General features: G+C 40.0%; 1 protein-coding gene across 2 annotated transcripts in view; it reads left to right on the top strand.

The window, feature by feature from the left end:
- KIF16B (kinesin family member 16B) overlaps nt 1-18,505 on the top strand; it is a 293,315-nt gene that overhangs the window by 132,038 nt on the left and 142,772 nt on the right. For both annotated transcript variants that reach the window (XM_082645904.1, XM_082645905.1), the window contains exons 14-15: nt 992-1,043; nt 2,972-3,109. In XM_082645904.1, the coding sequence (XP_082502030.1) occupies nt 992-1,043; nt 2,972-3,109 (190 nt within the window). The remainder of the gene's footprint in view (nt 1-991; nt 1,044-2,971; nt 3,110-18,505) is intronic.

Below are 18,505 nucleotides of genomic sequence, written 5' to 3'. Positions count from 1 at the left end.
TTCTGTGGTATTAGAAGTTTCTGTTTTATGTAGTCCTAAAGCTAAATGAAGATCCATTCACTTTGCCCTCTAGTTTGTAGACTCAGCAAGAGGGAGGTAAGGAACAAAAAGGCAGACAGACTGAGGAAGAAAAGTTACCAGCACCCAAACTGGGATTTGTTGTATGTACAGTTTCCTGGTCCCTTGTGTTAATTATAAAGTTGTGTCTCTTGCCTACATCATTGGGCCTGGTCCCAAGGAGGGTATCCCTGTCAAGAGAGCAGAATTTCCACATCAGTATCAGTGGTGGCCTCTGTAACCTTGACTTGAGTATCTTCTGTCTGATCCATGACTTCAAATGAGAATGGTATTACGCTTGTGCTTTGAGCGCTCCCCTAAACCATATATATATATATATATATATTTTTTTTTCCTTCTGTATCTGGTTTATTTCACTTAGCATAATGTTTATCCATGTTGTAACATGTATCATTACTTCATTCCTTTCTATGGTTGGATAATATTCCAGTGTATGTACCACATTTTATTTGTCCATGGATGAATATTTGGGTTGTTTCCACTTTTTGGCTATTATGAATAATGCTGCTATACACATCATCACACAAGTATCTTTTTGAATGCTTGTTTTCAATTCCTTTAGATATATCCTAAACCATATCTTTAGATACAAAGAAACCCCAGGCCGCTAGAGGAGAGACGTGTCAGAAAGGATTGGGAACATCAGTGAGATTGCTATCACAGGCAGGTTATGGATGGCAAAATAGGAGCCCAACCCTTGTCGAGCCCTGAGCCTCAGGAGCCCTGTCCTTTTTTGGATACCACGGGCTGTTGTTACAGAGCCTCAGTGAACTCCAGTCACACTGAGGCTGTGGCCTGCCCGGGACAGAGCTCGCCCATCCGTCACCAGGTTGCTTGGGCTTCAATGGAAGAGGGAGAAACAGATCATTCTTCATGTTCTTATTAATAAATTTTGCTTGACTTTTCTCCCTAGGAAGGTCAGACATATGTTGGCAGAGAAGATGCTTCAACAGAACAAGATATTGGTGAGGATCTTTATCCATTTCCTCTTTGCAATGATTTTTTTTTTTTTTTGGGTGTGTTGGGTCTTCGTTGCTGTGTGCGGGCTTTCTCTAGTTGCGGGGAGCGGGGGCTACTCTTCGTTGTGGTGTGTGGGCTTCAGTAGTTGTGGCACGTGGGCTCAGTAGTTGTGGCTTGCGGGCTCTAGAGCACAGCCTCAGTAATTGTGGTGCACGGGCTTAGTTGCTCTGCGACATGTGGGATCTTCCCAGCCCAGGGCTCTTACCCGTGTCCCCTGCATTGGCGGGTGGAGTCTTAACCACTGTGCCACCAGGAAAGTCCTCCAATGACTTTTTAAAAATCATTTAATGAATTTCTTTTGAATGACTGACATTGAAGCAATTATAAAAAAGAAAACGTTTCAAATACAATATTGATCAGAACGTGTATTTCTGTAATTTTGAAGTCAGCTCAAATGACTAACACAGAACAGTTAGTTTAGTGAATAAAATGGAACTGTGAATCCTTTCCCCCACCCTGCGTGCCTCCTGTCCTGGGTCATGCCTTTCAAGTGTGCTGTTAGTTAAATCACTTACTGTTGTCACAGTGGAAATATGCTAACAGGTACAGATAAAAGATATAAGACCCTTTGATGGGAAATCCTTCCCAGTCGACACTTACCTGTGCAAAGATGAAGAGAGAAGGTGGCCACACACGTACACAGCATCCACACACACAGGCTTCTGGCTTTCCCCAGAGTCTTTGTGAGGTACCCAGGTGAGGTCTCGCCAGGCTTTATATTGTAGCATAACTTAGGGAATGCATGTGGCGGTGGTAGAGTGCGTGTGCGTGCGTGCGCGTGTGTGTGGCGAGGTGGGGATTGGCAGGGGAAGAATTATATCTTCTCAGCTGGTTTTAGAATTGCTGGCGATGAGCTTGCTTTCATGCCAAGTGTAAGCTATTAATCAAGCCAAAGCTCCCACTTCCTATGTGTATTTACTATTTATCGTGAATCTGCGAGAGCTGGAAACCAACTCCTGGAAGTCCTTGGATTCAGCTGTTTTTGGGTGAAACTAGATGTCAGGCCTTTTCCTCTCACCATTAAATTATCAATACACGTGACCTTTGGGTTTGTTATAACTGTGGTAAAGGGCTAAGGACACATGTTTTCTGTGAACAGAAAAGTTCAGTAGTGCAGTTCTGTGGAGAGTAGTGGCAGCCGTTTGGCTTGTGCTTCTGAGAGGCTGGCCAAGAACTGTGCCTGAAATCATGTAGGTTTGTGTGACTGGCATTCATGTGCATGCCTGGCCACTCATCACACACGAGCAGCTCAGGGTGGTCGGATGGGAGTTGGTAGCCCTTAGCAGCCACACGCTCTGAGAGATCTGTGGAGGTCAGGTTCTCTCAGAATCGGCACAGGCTGTGGCTGGGTCATCTCAGGACTTCTGGAGGCTTCCTCGGGCCTCCCAAGATCCATGCCATGCCATGTTCACCTTTTACCTTTGGTTTGTGCTCCTGGAACGCAGGGTCGGTAAGTGTGGAGGTCACAGTAAATCCTTGAACCATGGGGCCCTTTTCGTCTCTTCCATTTTATTGTGACCTTTGGGTAACTGGAGGAGGAAAGTTATTTAGACTGAAGCAGGAGTGACTCAGTGGTATTCAGTTAAGACAAGTTACTCAACTGTTTTCTCCCCAAAGATGAAATAAATGAACGTGCCAGAACTTACTCCCTCATACAGGTTATGTCCAGACCCACCGAGTAACACTCAAGGGATGGTTCTGTCAGTTGATGCCAGGAACTCGTGAAGTTCAGTTTTCTCACTAAACATAAATGTTCACCTCACAGTTTTGTATGGAAAAGAAAGAATATTCAATATGAGAAAATAAATGAAGGTTGGGAATCATTGCACTAGATACCAAAGGAAATCTTTCTTCCTCTGTTTTCCCATCTTAGTTCTTCACGGCCTCGACTTGGAGAGTGAGCATTGCATCTTTGAAAATGTCGGGGGGACGGTGACACTGATTCCCCTGAGTGGGTCCCAGTGCTCTGTGAACGGTGTTCAGATCATGGAGGCCACGCACCTCAATCAAGGTATTGGCTTTTGGTTCTGAGTTCTTTGTGTCATTTCTAGAAAACAGGTTGGTTAGGTAATGGGGGAACACGTGCATCTTAGAATTAATTACACTTTAGGTGTAAAAAGGATGAAGACCGTTTGCTTCATTAGGCTGTTTTCTCTTTTGCTGGAGAACTTCTTTTTCTTTCATTTAATTAATTAATTAATTTTTTATTTTTGGCTGCATCGGGTCTTTGTTGCTGTGCACAGGCTTCTCTCTAGTTGCGGTGAGCGGGGGCTACTCTTTGTTGCGATGCGCGGGCTTCTCATTGTGGTGGCTTCTCTTGTTGCAGAGCACGGGCTCTAGGTGCACGGGCTTCAGTAGTTGTGGCTGGCGGGCTCTAGGGCGCAGGCTGAGTAATTGTGGCGCATGGGCTTAGTTTCTCCATGGCATGTGGGATCTACGCGGACCAGGGCTCGAACCCCTGTCCCCTGCATTGGCAGGCAGATTCTTAACCACTGAGCCATGGGAAGCCCAAGAACTTCTTTCTTTCTTTCTTTCTTTTTTTCTTTTTTTTATACAGCTGGTCCTTATTAGTCATCTATTTTATACATGTTGGTATATACATTGTCACTCCCAGTTCATCCCACCACCACCACCCTCCCTCCCTGCTTTCCCCCCTTGGTGTCCATATATTTGTTCTCTACATCTGTGTCTCTATTTCTCCCTTGCAAACCAGTTCATCTGTACCATTTTTCTAGATTCCACGTATATGCGTTAGTATATGATATTTGTTTTTCTCTTTCTGACTTACTTCACTCTGTATGACAGTCTCTATGTCCATCCACGTGTCTACAAATGACCCAATTTTGTTCCTTTTTATGGCTGAGTAATATTCCATTGTATATATGTACCATACCTTCTTTATCCATTTGTCTGTCAATGGGCATTTAGGTGGCTTCCATGACCTGGCTATTGTAAATAGTGCTGCAATGAACATTGGGGTGCATGGGTTTTTTTTTTTTTAATATCTTTATTGGAGTATAATTGCTTTACATTGTTGTGTTAGTTTCTGCTGTACAAAAAACAAAGTGAATCAGCTATATGCATACATATATCCGCATATCTCCTCCCTCTTGCGTCTCCCTCCCACCTTTCCTGCCCACCCCTCTAGGTTGTCACAAAGCATTGAGCTGATCTCCCTGTGCTATGCGGCTGCTTCCCACTAGCTATCTATTTTACATTTGGCAGTGTATATACGTCCATGCCACTCTCTCACTTCGTCCCAGCTTACCCTTCGCCCTCCCCTTGTCCTCAAGTCCATTCTCTACGTCTGCATCTTTATTCCTGTCCTGCCCCTAGGTTCTTCAGAACCTTTTTTTTTTTTTTTTTTTTAGATTCAAATATATATGTGTTAGCATACAGTATTTGTTTTTCTCTTTCTGACTTACTTCACTCTGTAGGGCAGACTCTAGGTCCACCCACCTCACTACAAATAACTCAGTTTCGTTTCATTTTATGGCGGAATAATATTCCCATTGTATATATGTGCCACATCTTCTTTATCCATTCATCTGTCGATGGACACTTAGGTTGCTTCCATGTCCTGGCTATTGTAAATAGTGCTGCAATACACACTGTGGTACATGACTCTTTTTGTATTGTGGTTTTCTCAGGGTATATGCCCAGTAGTGGGATTGCTGGATCATATGGTAATTCTATTTTTAGTTTTTTAAGGAACCTCCATACTGTTCTCCATAGTGGCTGTATCAATTTACATTCCCACCAACAGTGCAAGAGGGTTCCCTTTTCTCCACACCCTCTCCAGCATTTATTGTTTGTAGATTTTTTGATGATGGCCATTCTGACTGGTGTGAGGTGATACCTCATTGTAGTTTTGATGTGCATTTGTCTAATGATTAGTGATGTTAAGCAGCTTTTCATGTGCCTCTTGGCCATCTGTATGTCTTCTTTGGAGAAATGTCTATTTAGGTCTTCTGCCCATTTTTTGAGTGGGTTGTTTGTTTTTGTAATATTGAGCTTTATGAGCTGTTTATATATTTTGTAGATGAATCCTTTGTCCATTGATTCATTTGCAAATATTTTCTCCTATTCTGAGGATTGCCTTTTCATCTTGTTTATAGTTTCCTTTGCTGTGCAAAAGCTTTTAAGTTTCATTAGATCCCATTTCTTTATTTTTGTTTTTATTCCCATTCCTCTAGGAGGTGCGTCAGAAAACATCTTGCTGCGATTTATGTCAGCGAGTGTTCTTCCTATGTTTTCCTTTAAGAGTTTTATAGTGTCTGGTCTTACATTTAGGCCTTTAATCCATTTTGAGTTTAGTTTTGTGTGTGGTGTTAGGGAGTGTTCTAGTTTCATTCTTTTACATGTAGCTGTCCAGTTTTCCCAGTGCCAGTTATTGAAGAGGCTGTCTTTTCTCCATTGTGTATCCTTGCCTCCTTTTTCATAGATTAGTTCATATGTGTGTGGGCTTATCTCTGGGCTTTCCCTCCTGTTCCATTGATCTATATTTCTGTTTTTGTGTCAGTAGCATATTGTCTTGATTACTGTAGCTTTGTAGTATAGTCTGAAGTCAGGGAGTCTGATTCCTCCAGCTCCGTTTTTTCCCCTCAATATTGCTTTTGCTATTCGGGGTCTTTTGTGTCTCCATACAAATTTTAAGACCTTTTGTTGTAGTTCCATAAAAAATGCCATTGGTAATTTAATAGAGATTGCATTGAATCTGTAGATTGCTTTGGGTAGTATAGTCATTTTCACAATATTGATTCTTCCAATCCAAGAACATGGTATATCTCTCCATCTGTTTGTGTCATCTTTGATTTCTTTCATCAGTGTCTTATAGTTTTCTGAGTACAGGTCTTATACCTCCTTAGGTAGGTTTATTCCTAGGTGTTTTATTCTTTTTGTTGCAATGGTAAATGGGAGTGTTTCCTTAATTTCTCTTTCAGATTTTTCACCATTAGTGTATAGGAATGCAAGAGATTTCTGTGCATTAATTTTGTATCCTGCAACTTTACCAAATTCATTGATTAGCTCTAGTAGTTTTCTGGTGACATCTTTAGGATTCTCTATGTATAGTATCATGTCGTCTGCAAACAGTGACAGTCTTACTTCTTCCTTTTTAGTATGTATTCCTTTTATTTCTTTTACTTCTCTGATTGCAGTGGCTAGGACTTCCAAAACTATGTTGAATAAGAGTGGCGAGAGTTGAACATCCCTGTCTTGTTCCTGATCTTAGAGGAAATGCTTTCAGTTTTTCACCACTGAGAATGATGTTTGCTGTGGGTTTGTCATATATGGCCTTTATTATGTTGAGGTAGGTTCCTTCTGTGCCCATTTTCTGGAGAGTTTTTATCATAAGTGGGCGTCAAATTTTGTCAAAAGCTTTTTCTGCATCTATTGAGATGATCATATGTCTCTTATTTTTCAATTAGTTAATATGGTGGATCTCACTGATTGATTTACATATATTGAAGAATCCTTGCTTTGCTGGGATAAGTACCACTTGACCATGGTGTATGATCCTTTTAATGTGTTGTTGTATTCTGTTTGCTAGTATTTTGTTGAGGAGTTTTGCATCTGTATTCATCAGTGATATTGGTCTTTTATTTTGTTTTTTTGTAGTATCTTTGTCTGGTTTTGGTATCAGGGTTATGTTGGCCTGCCTTGTAGAATATGTTTGGGAGTGTTCCTTCCTCTGCAGTTTTTTGGCAGTTTGAGAAGGATGGGTGTTAGCTCTCCTGTAATTGTTTGATAGAATGCACCTGTGAAGCCATCTGGTCCTGGACTTTTGTTTGTTGGAAGATTTTTAATCACAGTTTCAATTTCATTACTTGTGATTGGTCTGTTCATATTTTCTATTTCTTCCTCGTTCAGTCTTGGAAGGTTGTGCCTTCCTAAAAATTTGTCCATTTTTTCCAGGTTGTCCATTTTATTGGAATAGAGTTGCTTGTAGTAGTCTCTTATGAAGCTTTGTATTTCTTCAGTGTCTGTTGTAACTTCTCCTTTCTCCTTTTTCCTTTTATTGATTTGAGTCCTCTCCCTCTTTTTCTTGATGAGTCTGGCTAAAGGTTTATCAATTTTGTTGATCTTCTCAAAGAACCAGCTTTTAGTTTTATTTGTCTTTGCTGTTGTTTTCTTTGTTTCTGTTTCATTTATTTCTGTCCTGATCTTTATGATTTCTTTCCTTCTACTAATTTTGGGTTTTGTTTGTTCTTTCTCTAGTGCCTTTAGGTGTAAGGTTAGTTGTTTATATGAGGTTTTTCTTGTTTCTTGAGGTAGGGTTGTATTGCTGTACACTTCCCTCTTAAAACTGTTTCTCATATGTCCCATAGGTGTTGGAGCATCATGTTTTCATTGTCATTTGTCTCTAGGTATTTTTTGATTTCCTCTTTGATTTCTTCAGTGATCTCTTGGTTATTTAGTAACGTATTGTTTAGCCTCCATGTGTTTGTGTTTTTTACATTTTTTTCCCTGTAATTGATTTCTAATCTCATAGTGTTGTGGTCAGAGAAGATGGTTGATATGATTTCAGTTGTCTTAAATTTACTGAGGCTTGATTTGTGACCCAAGCTGTGATCTATCCTGGAGAATGTTTCGTGTGCATTTGAGAAGAAAGTGTAATCTGCTGTTTTTGAATGGAATGTCGTATAGATATCAATTAAATCTATCTGGTCTGTTGTGTCATTTAAAGCTTGTGTTTCCGTGTTAATTTTCTGTCTGGGTGATCTGTCCACTGGTGTAAGTGAGGTGTTAAAGTCCCCCACTATTACTGTGTTACTGTCGATTTCCTCTTTTATAGCTGTTAGCATTTGCCTTATGTATTGAGGTGCTCCTTTGTCGAGTGCATATATATTTATAATTGTTACATCTTCTTCTTGGAATGATCCCTTGATCATTATGTAGTGTCCTTCCTTGTCTCTTGTAACGTTCTTTATTTTAAAGTCTATTGTGTCTGATATGAGAATTGCTACTCCAGCTTACTTTTCAGCTTCATTTGCATGGAATATCTTTTTCCCTCCCCGCACTTTCAGTCTGTATGTGTCCCCAGGTGTGAAGTGGGTCTCTTGTAGACAGCGTGTATATGGGTCTTATTTTTGTATCCATTCAGCAAGCCTGTGTCTTTTGGTTGGAGCATTTAATCCATTCTCATTTAAGGTAATTATCGATATGTATGTTCCTGTGACCATTTTCTTAATTGTTTTGGGTTTGTTTTTGTAGGTCCTTTTCTTCTCTTGTGTTTCCCACTTAGAGAAGTTCTTTTAGCATTTGTTGTAGAAATGGTTTGGTGGTGCTGAATTCTCTTAGCTTTTGCTTGTCTGTAAAGCTTTTGATTTCTGCATGGAATCTGAATGAGATTCTTGCTGGGTAGAGTAATCTTGGTTGTAGGTTCTTCCCTTTCCTCACTTTAAATATATCATGCCACTCCCTTCTGGCTTGTAGAGTTTCTGCTGAGAAATAAGCTGATAACCTTATGGGAGTTGCCTTGTATGTGATTTATCGTTTTTCCTTTGTTGCTTACAATAATTTTTCTTTGTCTTTAAATTTTGTCAATTTAATGACTGTGTCTCGGCATGTTTCTCCTTGGGTTTAACCTGTCTGGGAATGTCTGCGCTTCTTGGACTTGGGTGGCCATTTCCTTTCCCATGTTAAGGACCGACTATAATCTCTTCAAATATTTCTCGGGTCCTTTCTGTCTCTCCTCTCCTTCTGGGACCCCAATAATGCGAATGTTGTTGCTTTTAAGGTTGTCTCAGAGGTCTCTTAGGCTGTCTTCATTTCTTTTCATTCTTTTTTCTTTACTGTGTTCTGCAGCAGTGAATTCCACCATTCCCTCTTCCAGGTCATTTATCTGGTCTTCTGCCTCAGTTATTCTGCTATTGACTCCTTCTGGTGTAGTTTTCATTTCAGTGATTGTATTGTTCATCTCTGTTTGTTCTTTAATTCTTCTAGGTGTTTGTTCTGTAATTCTTCTATGTCTTTGTTAAACATTTCTTGCATCTTCTCGATCTTTGTCTCCATTCTTTTTCCAATCATCTTCACTATCATTATTCTGAATTCTTTTTCTGGAAGTTTGTCTATCTCCACTTTATTTAGTTGTTTTCTGGGTTTTATCTTCTTCCTTCATCTGGTACATAGCCCTCTGTCTTTTCATTCTGTCTGTCTTTCTGTGAATGTGGTTTTCGTTCCACAGGCTGCAGGATTGTTGTTCTTCTTGTTTCTGCTGTCTGCCCTTCAAGAACTTTTTCATTTCAGCATATTTGAGAGTAAATTGCTAACACGATGCTCCAGCACCCCTGAATGCTTCAGTGTCTATTTCCTTTTAACAGTGGCATTCTCCTACATAATTACAGTGCAACCATCCAAATTAAGAAAGTAATAGATGCATTCCTACCATGTGATTTCAGACCCTCTTCAGGTTTGTCCGTTTGTCCCAACAGTGTCCGTTATTCAGTCCAGCATCGTTTTGTATTTGCTTACCGTATCTCCCTAGTCTCCTTCAGTCTGGAAATGTCCTTTGGTCTTTCCTTGACTTTTATGACTTTGGCAGTTTTGAAAACTGCAGGTCAGATATGCTGTGGCATGTCCTTCTACATTCTTCTTTGAAACGTAGAATTTATCTGATGCTTCCTTGTGATTAGAAGTATGTCATTTTTTGACACGATTGTCAGAGAAATTATGCTGCATTTTTCTCATGTTTCATTACATGGTTTCTATTTGTCCCGTTACTGAGAATGCTCACTTTGATCATTTAATTAAGAAGCAGTGTGCTAGGTTTTTTCATTGTCAAGTTAATCTTTTCACCCTTTCTTATTAATAAGGCTATTGGGAAGGTACTTCAGGATCATAAATATCCTGTTCTTTACCATACTTTCACCCACTGGTTTTAGAATCCACTGGGTGTTTTTTTGCGGGGAGGGAGGTCTTATTTAATTAGTATTCCAGTGGCTGCCACGTTGTTATATTCTTCCTTCTACACCTATTAGTTGGCTTTTTATTTATTTTAAAAAATATTTATTTATTCAGTTATTAGGCTGCATCGGGTCTTAGTTGCGGCACGCAGGATCTTAGTTGCAGAGCGCAGACTTCTCTCTAGTTGTGGTGTGCTGGCTCCAGAGTGCATGGGCTTAGTTGCCCCGCAGCATGTGCAATCTTAGTTCCCCGACCAGCGATCAAACCTGCATCCCCTGTATTGCAAGGCGGATTCTCAACCACTGGACCACCAGGGAAGTCCCAGTTGGCTTTTTAACTGTAAGAAAGAGCTTTCTTTTCTTGCCATGTATTCATTTATTTATCTAAATCAACAGGGCCACATGTCCTGCTATGTTATAGCTTCTGGTCCATTTCTGTGATTGCTTATTTTGATGCCCAGATTGTCCCAGATTTGGCCAATGGGTTATTGTGTTCTTTTGGTTTGGCCCTATTGTGTCTGATTACTTCCTTACTTTCTGACAGAACAAGCTATTCCAGGCTCATCTTTTACTTTTTTGAGTCCGCCGGTTCCCCAAGGATCTGTAGTTCCTTTTAGTGAATGGGACGTGGAAACCAGCATCTGGGTACTAGGTGTGCTTATTGCTATTGAAGTGTCGCTGCTCACAGATCCTGTCAGTCAGAGGCGTTAGTGAAAATGTTTGTGTGTGTCTACAACATCTACAACTATAGTTCTGTATCTGTTTATATTAGTATATTAAAATATCTGTATTTCAGTGTCTATATTGCTAACCAGGAGTTCACAGCAATACCTCTAATTCCAGTCCAGTGCCACAGAGTTCTCTGCAGTTTTCTCCCTTTTCTTATTTGTCGCCCCTTTTCTGACAGTGATGAACTTGACTCCCGTTATGTAGCCACCGTCCTGTCACTTCTGCCCCCTCCTCATTCTGGAACCCTCCTCTTCCTGCTCAGGCTGTGACGCCCTATGCTGGGCCACATCTCCCTTCACCCTTTTCCTAGCGCAGACACCTTCCTCACCTCATGCCCAAACTTCCTGCCACTCCTACCCTGATGCTTACCTTGCCCAGCCTTGTTGAATGGCTTTTGTACTGAGCTATGCACGAGGGAAGGAAAGAAAGAAGTTGACATTATCTCTTAAGCCCTTTTTGGTATATTATACATAGTTTTCATAATTACAGTTTTTCATGCTTACATACTATAATGTTGTATTTGTTGTGACGTAGGATTGGACAGGCGGGGACTGGAACGCATGTAGTTTATTGGTGTTAGTGAAGTCGTACCAGAAATCAGTTGCAAGGAGTTATCTCAGAAATGAAGGACAGTAGCATGGACCAGGGTGATCATGCTTTCATAGGAGGTGCATAGCGTCCATCAGAGACATTCTACAAGCAACTGATGGAGCACCCACCCATGTACCATCTCCAAACCATCCACCCATCCATCCATGCATTGATCTCTCCATCAGTTTTTCACTCTTAGAATTTTTCAGTTTCAAGGTTAGTTGAGCTTGGGAGACATCTGGTGCCCTGGAGCTGGCCAGAAAGATCAGAGGCCAGCAGTAGCAGGTGACCAGCCCTAAAAAGGACACAGTGAGCACCCAGTGACCATTACCAAAGCAACATACCTGCATTTTTGCAACCAGGACCATGGCACTGGCAATAAGGGATGGAGAATCTGATTCTTTCCAGGAAGCAATATTGATCATGATGAGAGGCTGTCTCTGCCCTGAGCCCAGAAAGTCACCATAATTGATTGGCAGACAAGAGGTCACTATGTAAGGCTCTTCAGTGGTGGTCCCTGCCTGGGAACACACAGGCCTTTGTGTGAACAACAGGTGTAATTGGAGGGTAGACAGTTGACAGATGACCCCACAGGTGAATTATGGACCTGGATCTGGACCACAGCCAGACCACCTGTCTGTCCTCTCTCAGCACCTCAGGTGGGGGGCCTGCTGCTGTTTCTTCAGGCAGCAGGGGTGTTGCAGGGGTCATGATGAGAGTTGAGAGACGTGTCTCCTTGTCTAGCAGAGATCTCTGTACTGGCTGCGTCTCCCTCAGTTAGGTCAGAGGGAGGTGACCTTGTGATGATGACTTTATTGCTACAGGATTTTATAAGCAGCTTGTACTGCTTTTCAATATCATCATTAATGCATGAGTAGAACTCGAATTCATTTTGAAATATTTAATACATCTGGGGTTCACTGGTATATAAAGTATAGATTTAATTAATTTTCTCCCACATTGGTATACCATTATCATAACCTTCCCATCACCTCCCTTTTGAAGAAACTTACTTTACCAAAAAAATTAAAAAGTCACACAAAGTACAGTATTTGTTTCTTGGCTTTCTAGTTTGTTCCAGTACTCTGTATTTCTACTTTTGTGCCTATATCACAGTTTTAATGCTTGTGTTGTGTTATAATATGCTTTAATTTTTGTTCTTCTCTGAGTGGTTTTTTTGTGCTTTTCATGCCTATTAATTTTTTTCAAAGAAATTTTAGAATCATTTTGTTGTGCTAAAATATTCTTCGAGAAGTTAGATTCTAATTTCATTTGATGTGTTCACATTAAAAAAAATTTCCATCTTGGAACTTATGTTTATTCAGTATGCCTCTTCTCATATTTGAATTTTCATCTATTTCCTCCAATAAAACCTTGAAGACTTTTAATTTATGTGCTTGTTGAACTGTGTTTATTCATGTTTACAAAATTCTGAACATAGTTACATACATTAACTTCAAAAACGGTAAGGAAAAACCCCTTTCTTATATATATATATATTCTGTAATAATCTGTTTTGATTATTTCGAGCACAAAGGACCTTTGAGGATGTTGATTTAAAACCGTATGGGAGGGCTTCCCTGGTGGCGCAGTGGTTGAGAGTCCGCCTGCTGATGCAGGGGACACGGGTTCGTGCCCCGGTCTGGGAAGATCCCACATGCTGCGGAGCGGCTGGGCCCGTGGGCCATGGCCGCTGAGCCTGCGTGTCTGGAGCCTGTGCTCCGCGGCGGGAGAGGCCACAACGGTGAGGGCTCATGTACCGCAAAAAAACCCAAAAAACAAAAAACAACCGTATGGGAAAGTGATGCCCAATGAATTCAGTGTCTGGAATCCAGGACTTCTGAGTCTTGTGCATTGTTCTTCCAAATACTCCAAAGCATCCTGGTGAATCCAAAGCATTCACTCACAGGAAGTTAGAGAGGAAGTTACAGTTGGGGTTAATTTGGGGACATTCTTTAGCATAAACAGTGCTTGAATCACAAATAGCCTACAAATGTCAGTATCAGCTGCTGGATCTACCTGGCTCTCTTGTCCGGCCATAAGGCTGTTTCCTCCCTGTGCATTCCCTGCTCCAGCCGTGATTCTCTGGAGCTTGTGGAACTTACACCACCCACAGTCCTGGCCACTGGATGCTGAGAAGGCTGTCAGGTGGCTTCCAGTGACCATTGCTCCTGCCATGTTATGGGTTACTCTCTCGTGGATTTGCCTGGAAGCTGTTATGTGTAATGTTCTTGTGAGAAAATGAGTCCAAACTAAATTCTGAAAAAGGAACTTTTAGAGCATGTATTGTTTAACATGGGAACCTCCTAGAATTTAATATTTAAGGTTGGGGTTATCCTTCCATCACCCCTCAAAAATTATTAGCTTATTTATTTAGTTCAGAGAAGTTGCTTATCATTCCATTGCCATCTGCTTATGTAGCGATGATTGTCTCTAATTCTCTTGTGGATTGAGGCATGGTAGATAAATAATAAATGTATCTCCTTGTGGTATTTTTATTAAGTGTTTTTTTTTTTTTTTTTTTCCGTACGCGGGCCTCTCACTGTTGTGGCCTCTCCCGTTGCGGAGCACAGGCTCCGGACGCGCAGGCTCAGCGGCCATGGCTCACGGGCCCAGCCGCTCCGCGGCATATGGGATCCTCCCAGACCGGGGCACGAACCCGCATCCCCTGCATCGGCAGGCGGACTCTCAACCACTGCGCCACCAGGGAGGCCCTATTAAGTGTTTTTTTTATCTTAAACATTTAAAGTCCATTTGAAAAATATGCCTATTCAAGTTAGTGATGGCTGGAACTGAATTTTTGATCTTCCTATTGAAGATACGATTTGTCCTAGAAAGTGGTAGTCCTAATTCTCATTCAAGGTTAATTGTCAGAATTGCCTTTCCCTGCAGGGCACTCTTAATTGTTTCATTACCCTGGTGCCATGGCTTTCAGACTGGATGGGCTCGAGTTCCTCTGGAATTCTGCTGTGCTGCTCAACAGCTTTCTCAGTGTCACTGTCAATGAAATTGGCAGAAAAATGCTATAGCATTAAAACACAGTGCACTTATTTTATAAATGTCATAGCAGATCATAGAGCAGTGAAATGTAAGCCGACTCTGTGTTCCAAGGCATTCCGTGAGAGGAGCAAGATGGTAACTTTTTTTTTTTTTTTTAATCTACACACTTTAAGACTGGAGGATGCCGTCAAGGGAAAAACGTGTACAGTTCTTCAAAAATTAAGGCTTAGAATTCTCCACTTAAATTGTCTTGATTTTTGAGGGTTACTAAACTGAGAACTGGAGCAAGTTTTTTTAAAACACAGAACAATATGATATATTCTTTGTGGTTATGAAAATATGTAGCAAAAATAAAAAGATGTGAATGGGACTTACACATACCTACTTAAAAAATTTTATTGAAGTATAGTTGATTTATAATGTTGTATTTAATTTCTGCTGTACAACAGAGTGACTCAGTTATACATGTATATTTTCTTTTTCACATTCTTTTCCATTGTGGTTTATCACAGGATATTGAATATAGTTCCCTTTGCTCTACAGTTGGGCCTTGTTGTTTATCCATCCTATGTGTAATAGTTTGCATCTGCTAATTGCATCCTCTTCAATCCTTCCCTTTCCCATCCTCCCTCCCCTTTGGCAACCACAAGTCTGTTCTCTACCTCTGTGAGTCTTCTTCTGTTTTGTAGATGTGTTCATTTGGGTCATATTTTAGATTCCACATATTAAGTGATATCATATGGTATTTGTCTTTCTCCTTCTCTAGGTCCATCCATGTAGCTGCAAATGGCATTGTTTCATTCCTTTTTATGGCTGAGTAGTATTCCATTGTATATTATATATATATGTACCACATCTTCTTTATCCATTCATCTGTCGATGGACATTTAGGTTGCTTCCATGTCTTGGCTCTTGTAAATAGTGCTGCTATGAACGTCGGGGTGCATGTATCTTTTTGAATTATGGTTTTCCCTGGGTATATGCCCAGTAGTGAGATTGATGGGTCATACGAACACATGCCTACTTTAGAATAGTGTTAACCTTTGGAGAAGAAGTGGGGAAGGGCTTGATCAGGCAGGGAAACAGGAAGATGTTAAACTGTATCTGTAAGATTTTATTTTTTAAAGAAAAAAAAGAGACTAAACCAAAAAAAGTATATGCACTTTATTAAAACATAATAATAATAATAGGGAAACAAGATAAAAAACAGCAGCATGTTCGTACTCCAAAAGCTGTCTTGGCTTTTACCCATGAAACCATTTTTAAGTATAGGTATCAAGAACAGAGAATGTAGATATAATAATATAACATGATCTAACCATGTTAACTCCATATTTGACTGGATTCCTGGCTCACCAGCAGTTTCCTTTATTTTCACTGCCTTTCTCCAGTATATTGCTGCTACTTGGTATTTAAATGTCTCTTTTCATTAGTAAATTAATGTTCATTTGGAAATGTGTTAGTTAGGCTGTGCCATTAAAAAGCACATGTAGTAATTACCACTTCCTTATAGCACGTGTAATAATTACCACTTCCTCATAAAAGTCACATATATCACTTGTGAATGTCAACTAATAGGAGATTTATCTGTGTTTAGAAGATTGTCACCATTGCAGGGGAAATTTTTTACCTGTATCAGTTAACTGCTTTAATTTCTTTCAGATTGCATAACTAGTACTTCCTCTGCCTTAAATTACAGGAATGTTTTCATCTGGTAAAGTCACTTAAAAGAAAAGCATTTGCTAATACTGTGAGAAATAAATGTGCTGACATCTATAATGTAAGTTGTCTAAAGCCTGGCACCTGAAGCTTTTCTCCTCTTTTTTGGGTTCTTCCAGGAACAGTGCATAGGATTTGCAGCATTACATCTAACCTTGTTTTTCAGTGGGTGTGTTCTCTGAAGCATAGTTTCCCTCACTCCCATGATGCCGTAGAATGATTCCATAGAAAGAAGAGGCCTTTGCCCAAGAAGAAAGTATGCATTGACTGTGGTGTCTAGTCTGTAGGCCTTGAACTGTTTTTGGCAGAGTCTCAGACCCTAGATTTTTCTTTTTTTTCATATATTCAATATGAAATATAAAAAAATCAAATGAGTTATCATTAAAACTGTATTTCAACCTTTGCCCTATAATTGCTATGAACTATTCTCCCTTATTTTAATGATTATTTTTTCTTTTTAGTCTACTATGTTATTTTAAAGCTGATAGTTGCTAAATGTAATTAATTTTTTAAGGAAATTCAAAATCAGTGGACTCCTTTGGTCTTGCTGGTTTGTCAGAGCCATTGAACGCTCATCTCTCCTGTTAGAAGTGCTGCAGAAACTCCATCTGGGGACTTTACACTTAGGTGCATTTGAATGTGTCATGCTTGAGTGTCAAAATATATTTGCATCTATTCAAGCACTTAGAGGGAACAGGTGATTGTCTAGGGAGTGGAGCTGAGGAGCCTTTGGTAAAATTTTCATCTGCTGAAGGGCTGCTATGAGTTGTTCAGTGACAAATTTAAAAAAGAATTTTAGTGGAACTAGAAACAGAAATAGATTTTCCAGCAGTTTAGCCAAGATGTCTAGTGAACAGAAGAGCCCTTTCACATTTTACAAAAAGCCAGCAGATAGCGGTATCTAACTTCCCATTTAACTTACCTGCCCTTGCCCTTAAGCACTCATTAGATTTCTTCCTCAAATTTGAGATCTGCAAAGCTGACACCAGTCACTTGCACATGGATGATTCATTCAGCAGAGACTGCTGAGTGTCAGAGCCCTAACTGTTCTTAAAGACTGTACCCAAGGCCAGTGGTTCTTAGTGTGTCCTCAGGTCAGCAACGTCAGCATTAACCCGGGGGCCTTTCAAAAATGCAAATTGCCAAGCCCCATCCTTGACCCGCCAAATCAGAAAATCTGGGGGTGGGCCCAGCAATCTAGTTTTGGGGTTTTTAAAAAAAAATAAATCCTGCAGGTGATTTTGATGCACCTGTATCAGAACATGTCAGTATGAGGACCAAAGCTAACCACAAATTCTTGTCCCAGACTTTGGCGCAGGAGACAACCATTTGTCAGTCTCTTTAAGCCCCTTTCATCTCTTGTTTGAATCATTACATCTATTTTTCATGATCTCTCACTCCTTTTTAAGTTTCATTTTTAGCTTGACATCCCCATAGGGTGACTTTACAGTGTGTCTTGGTGTGGATATCTTGGAGTTTACCTGTTTAGTGTTTAACGGGCTTCTTGAATCTATACATTTCTGTCTTTCTCCAGATTTGGGAAGTTCTCAGCCATTATTTGTTTAAAAATTGTTTTTCTGCAGTATACTCTTTCTCCTCTCTCTCTGGGACTCTGGTTACATGAATGTTTAATATTTTAGTATTGTCCCACAGATTCATGAGGCTCTAATTACTTACTTTTATCTTTCTGTAAACTTTTTTCCTCTTTTTTCAGATGAGATCATTTCAGCTGATCTGGCTTCACGTTCACTTTTTTTCCTCTGTCATCTGCATTCTGCTATTGAGCCCATCCAATGAGTTTTAAAAATTTTGATTACTGTGTTTTTCAGTTGTAATATTTGATTCTTTTTTGTATACTTTATTTCTTTGTTGAAACTTCTTATTTTTCAAGAGTGTTCACCCATGTTTGACCTCTTTTTTGTTTTCGTTTTTTTTTAGGGCCCATCATTTTTATTTCTAAGTCATTGATATAGAAAACTAAAAGTTTATTATGGAAAATTTCAAACATATACAAAATACAGAATATTATAATTTACCTCCATGTACCCATCACCCAATTTCAATAATTATTAACAATTTTTGCTTATCTTTTTTCATCTAGGCATTCTCCCCTGACCCCACCCCACCCCCTCACACACATTTTTCAGGGCATCCTATAGGATAAGTGGAACAATTTTATAATAGCTGATTCAAAGTCTTTATCAAATAAGTACAACATCTCTGTGATCTCGGCATTAACATCTGTTGTTTGTGTTTTGCTATGCAAGTTGAGATTTTTTTTTCCAGTTCTTTATATGCTGAGTAATATTGAATTGCATGTTGGACATTTTTATATTATATTGTAAGACTCAGGGTCTTGTTTCAGTTCCATGGGAGATGTTGATTTTTGCCTGTTTGTTTTAGCAGGCAGTTGACCTGGTTGGATTTAGACCATAAGTGAGAATCAGTCTGTGGGTCGTGAT

The sequence above is a fragment of the Mesoplodon mirus genome, assembly GCF_964341445.2.
Source record: "Mesoplodon mirus genome assembly, chromosome: 15".
Taxonomy (NCBI): domain Eukaryota; kingdom Metazoa; phylum Chordata; class Mammalia; order Artiodactyla; family Ziphiidae; genus Mesoplodon; species Mesoplodon mirus.
This window is presented reverse-complemented; position numbering and strand designations above follow the sequence as displayed.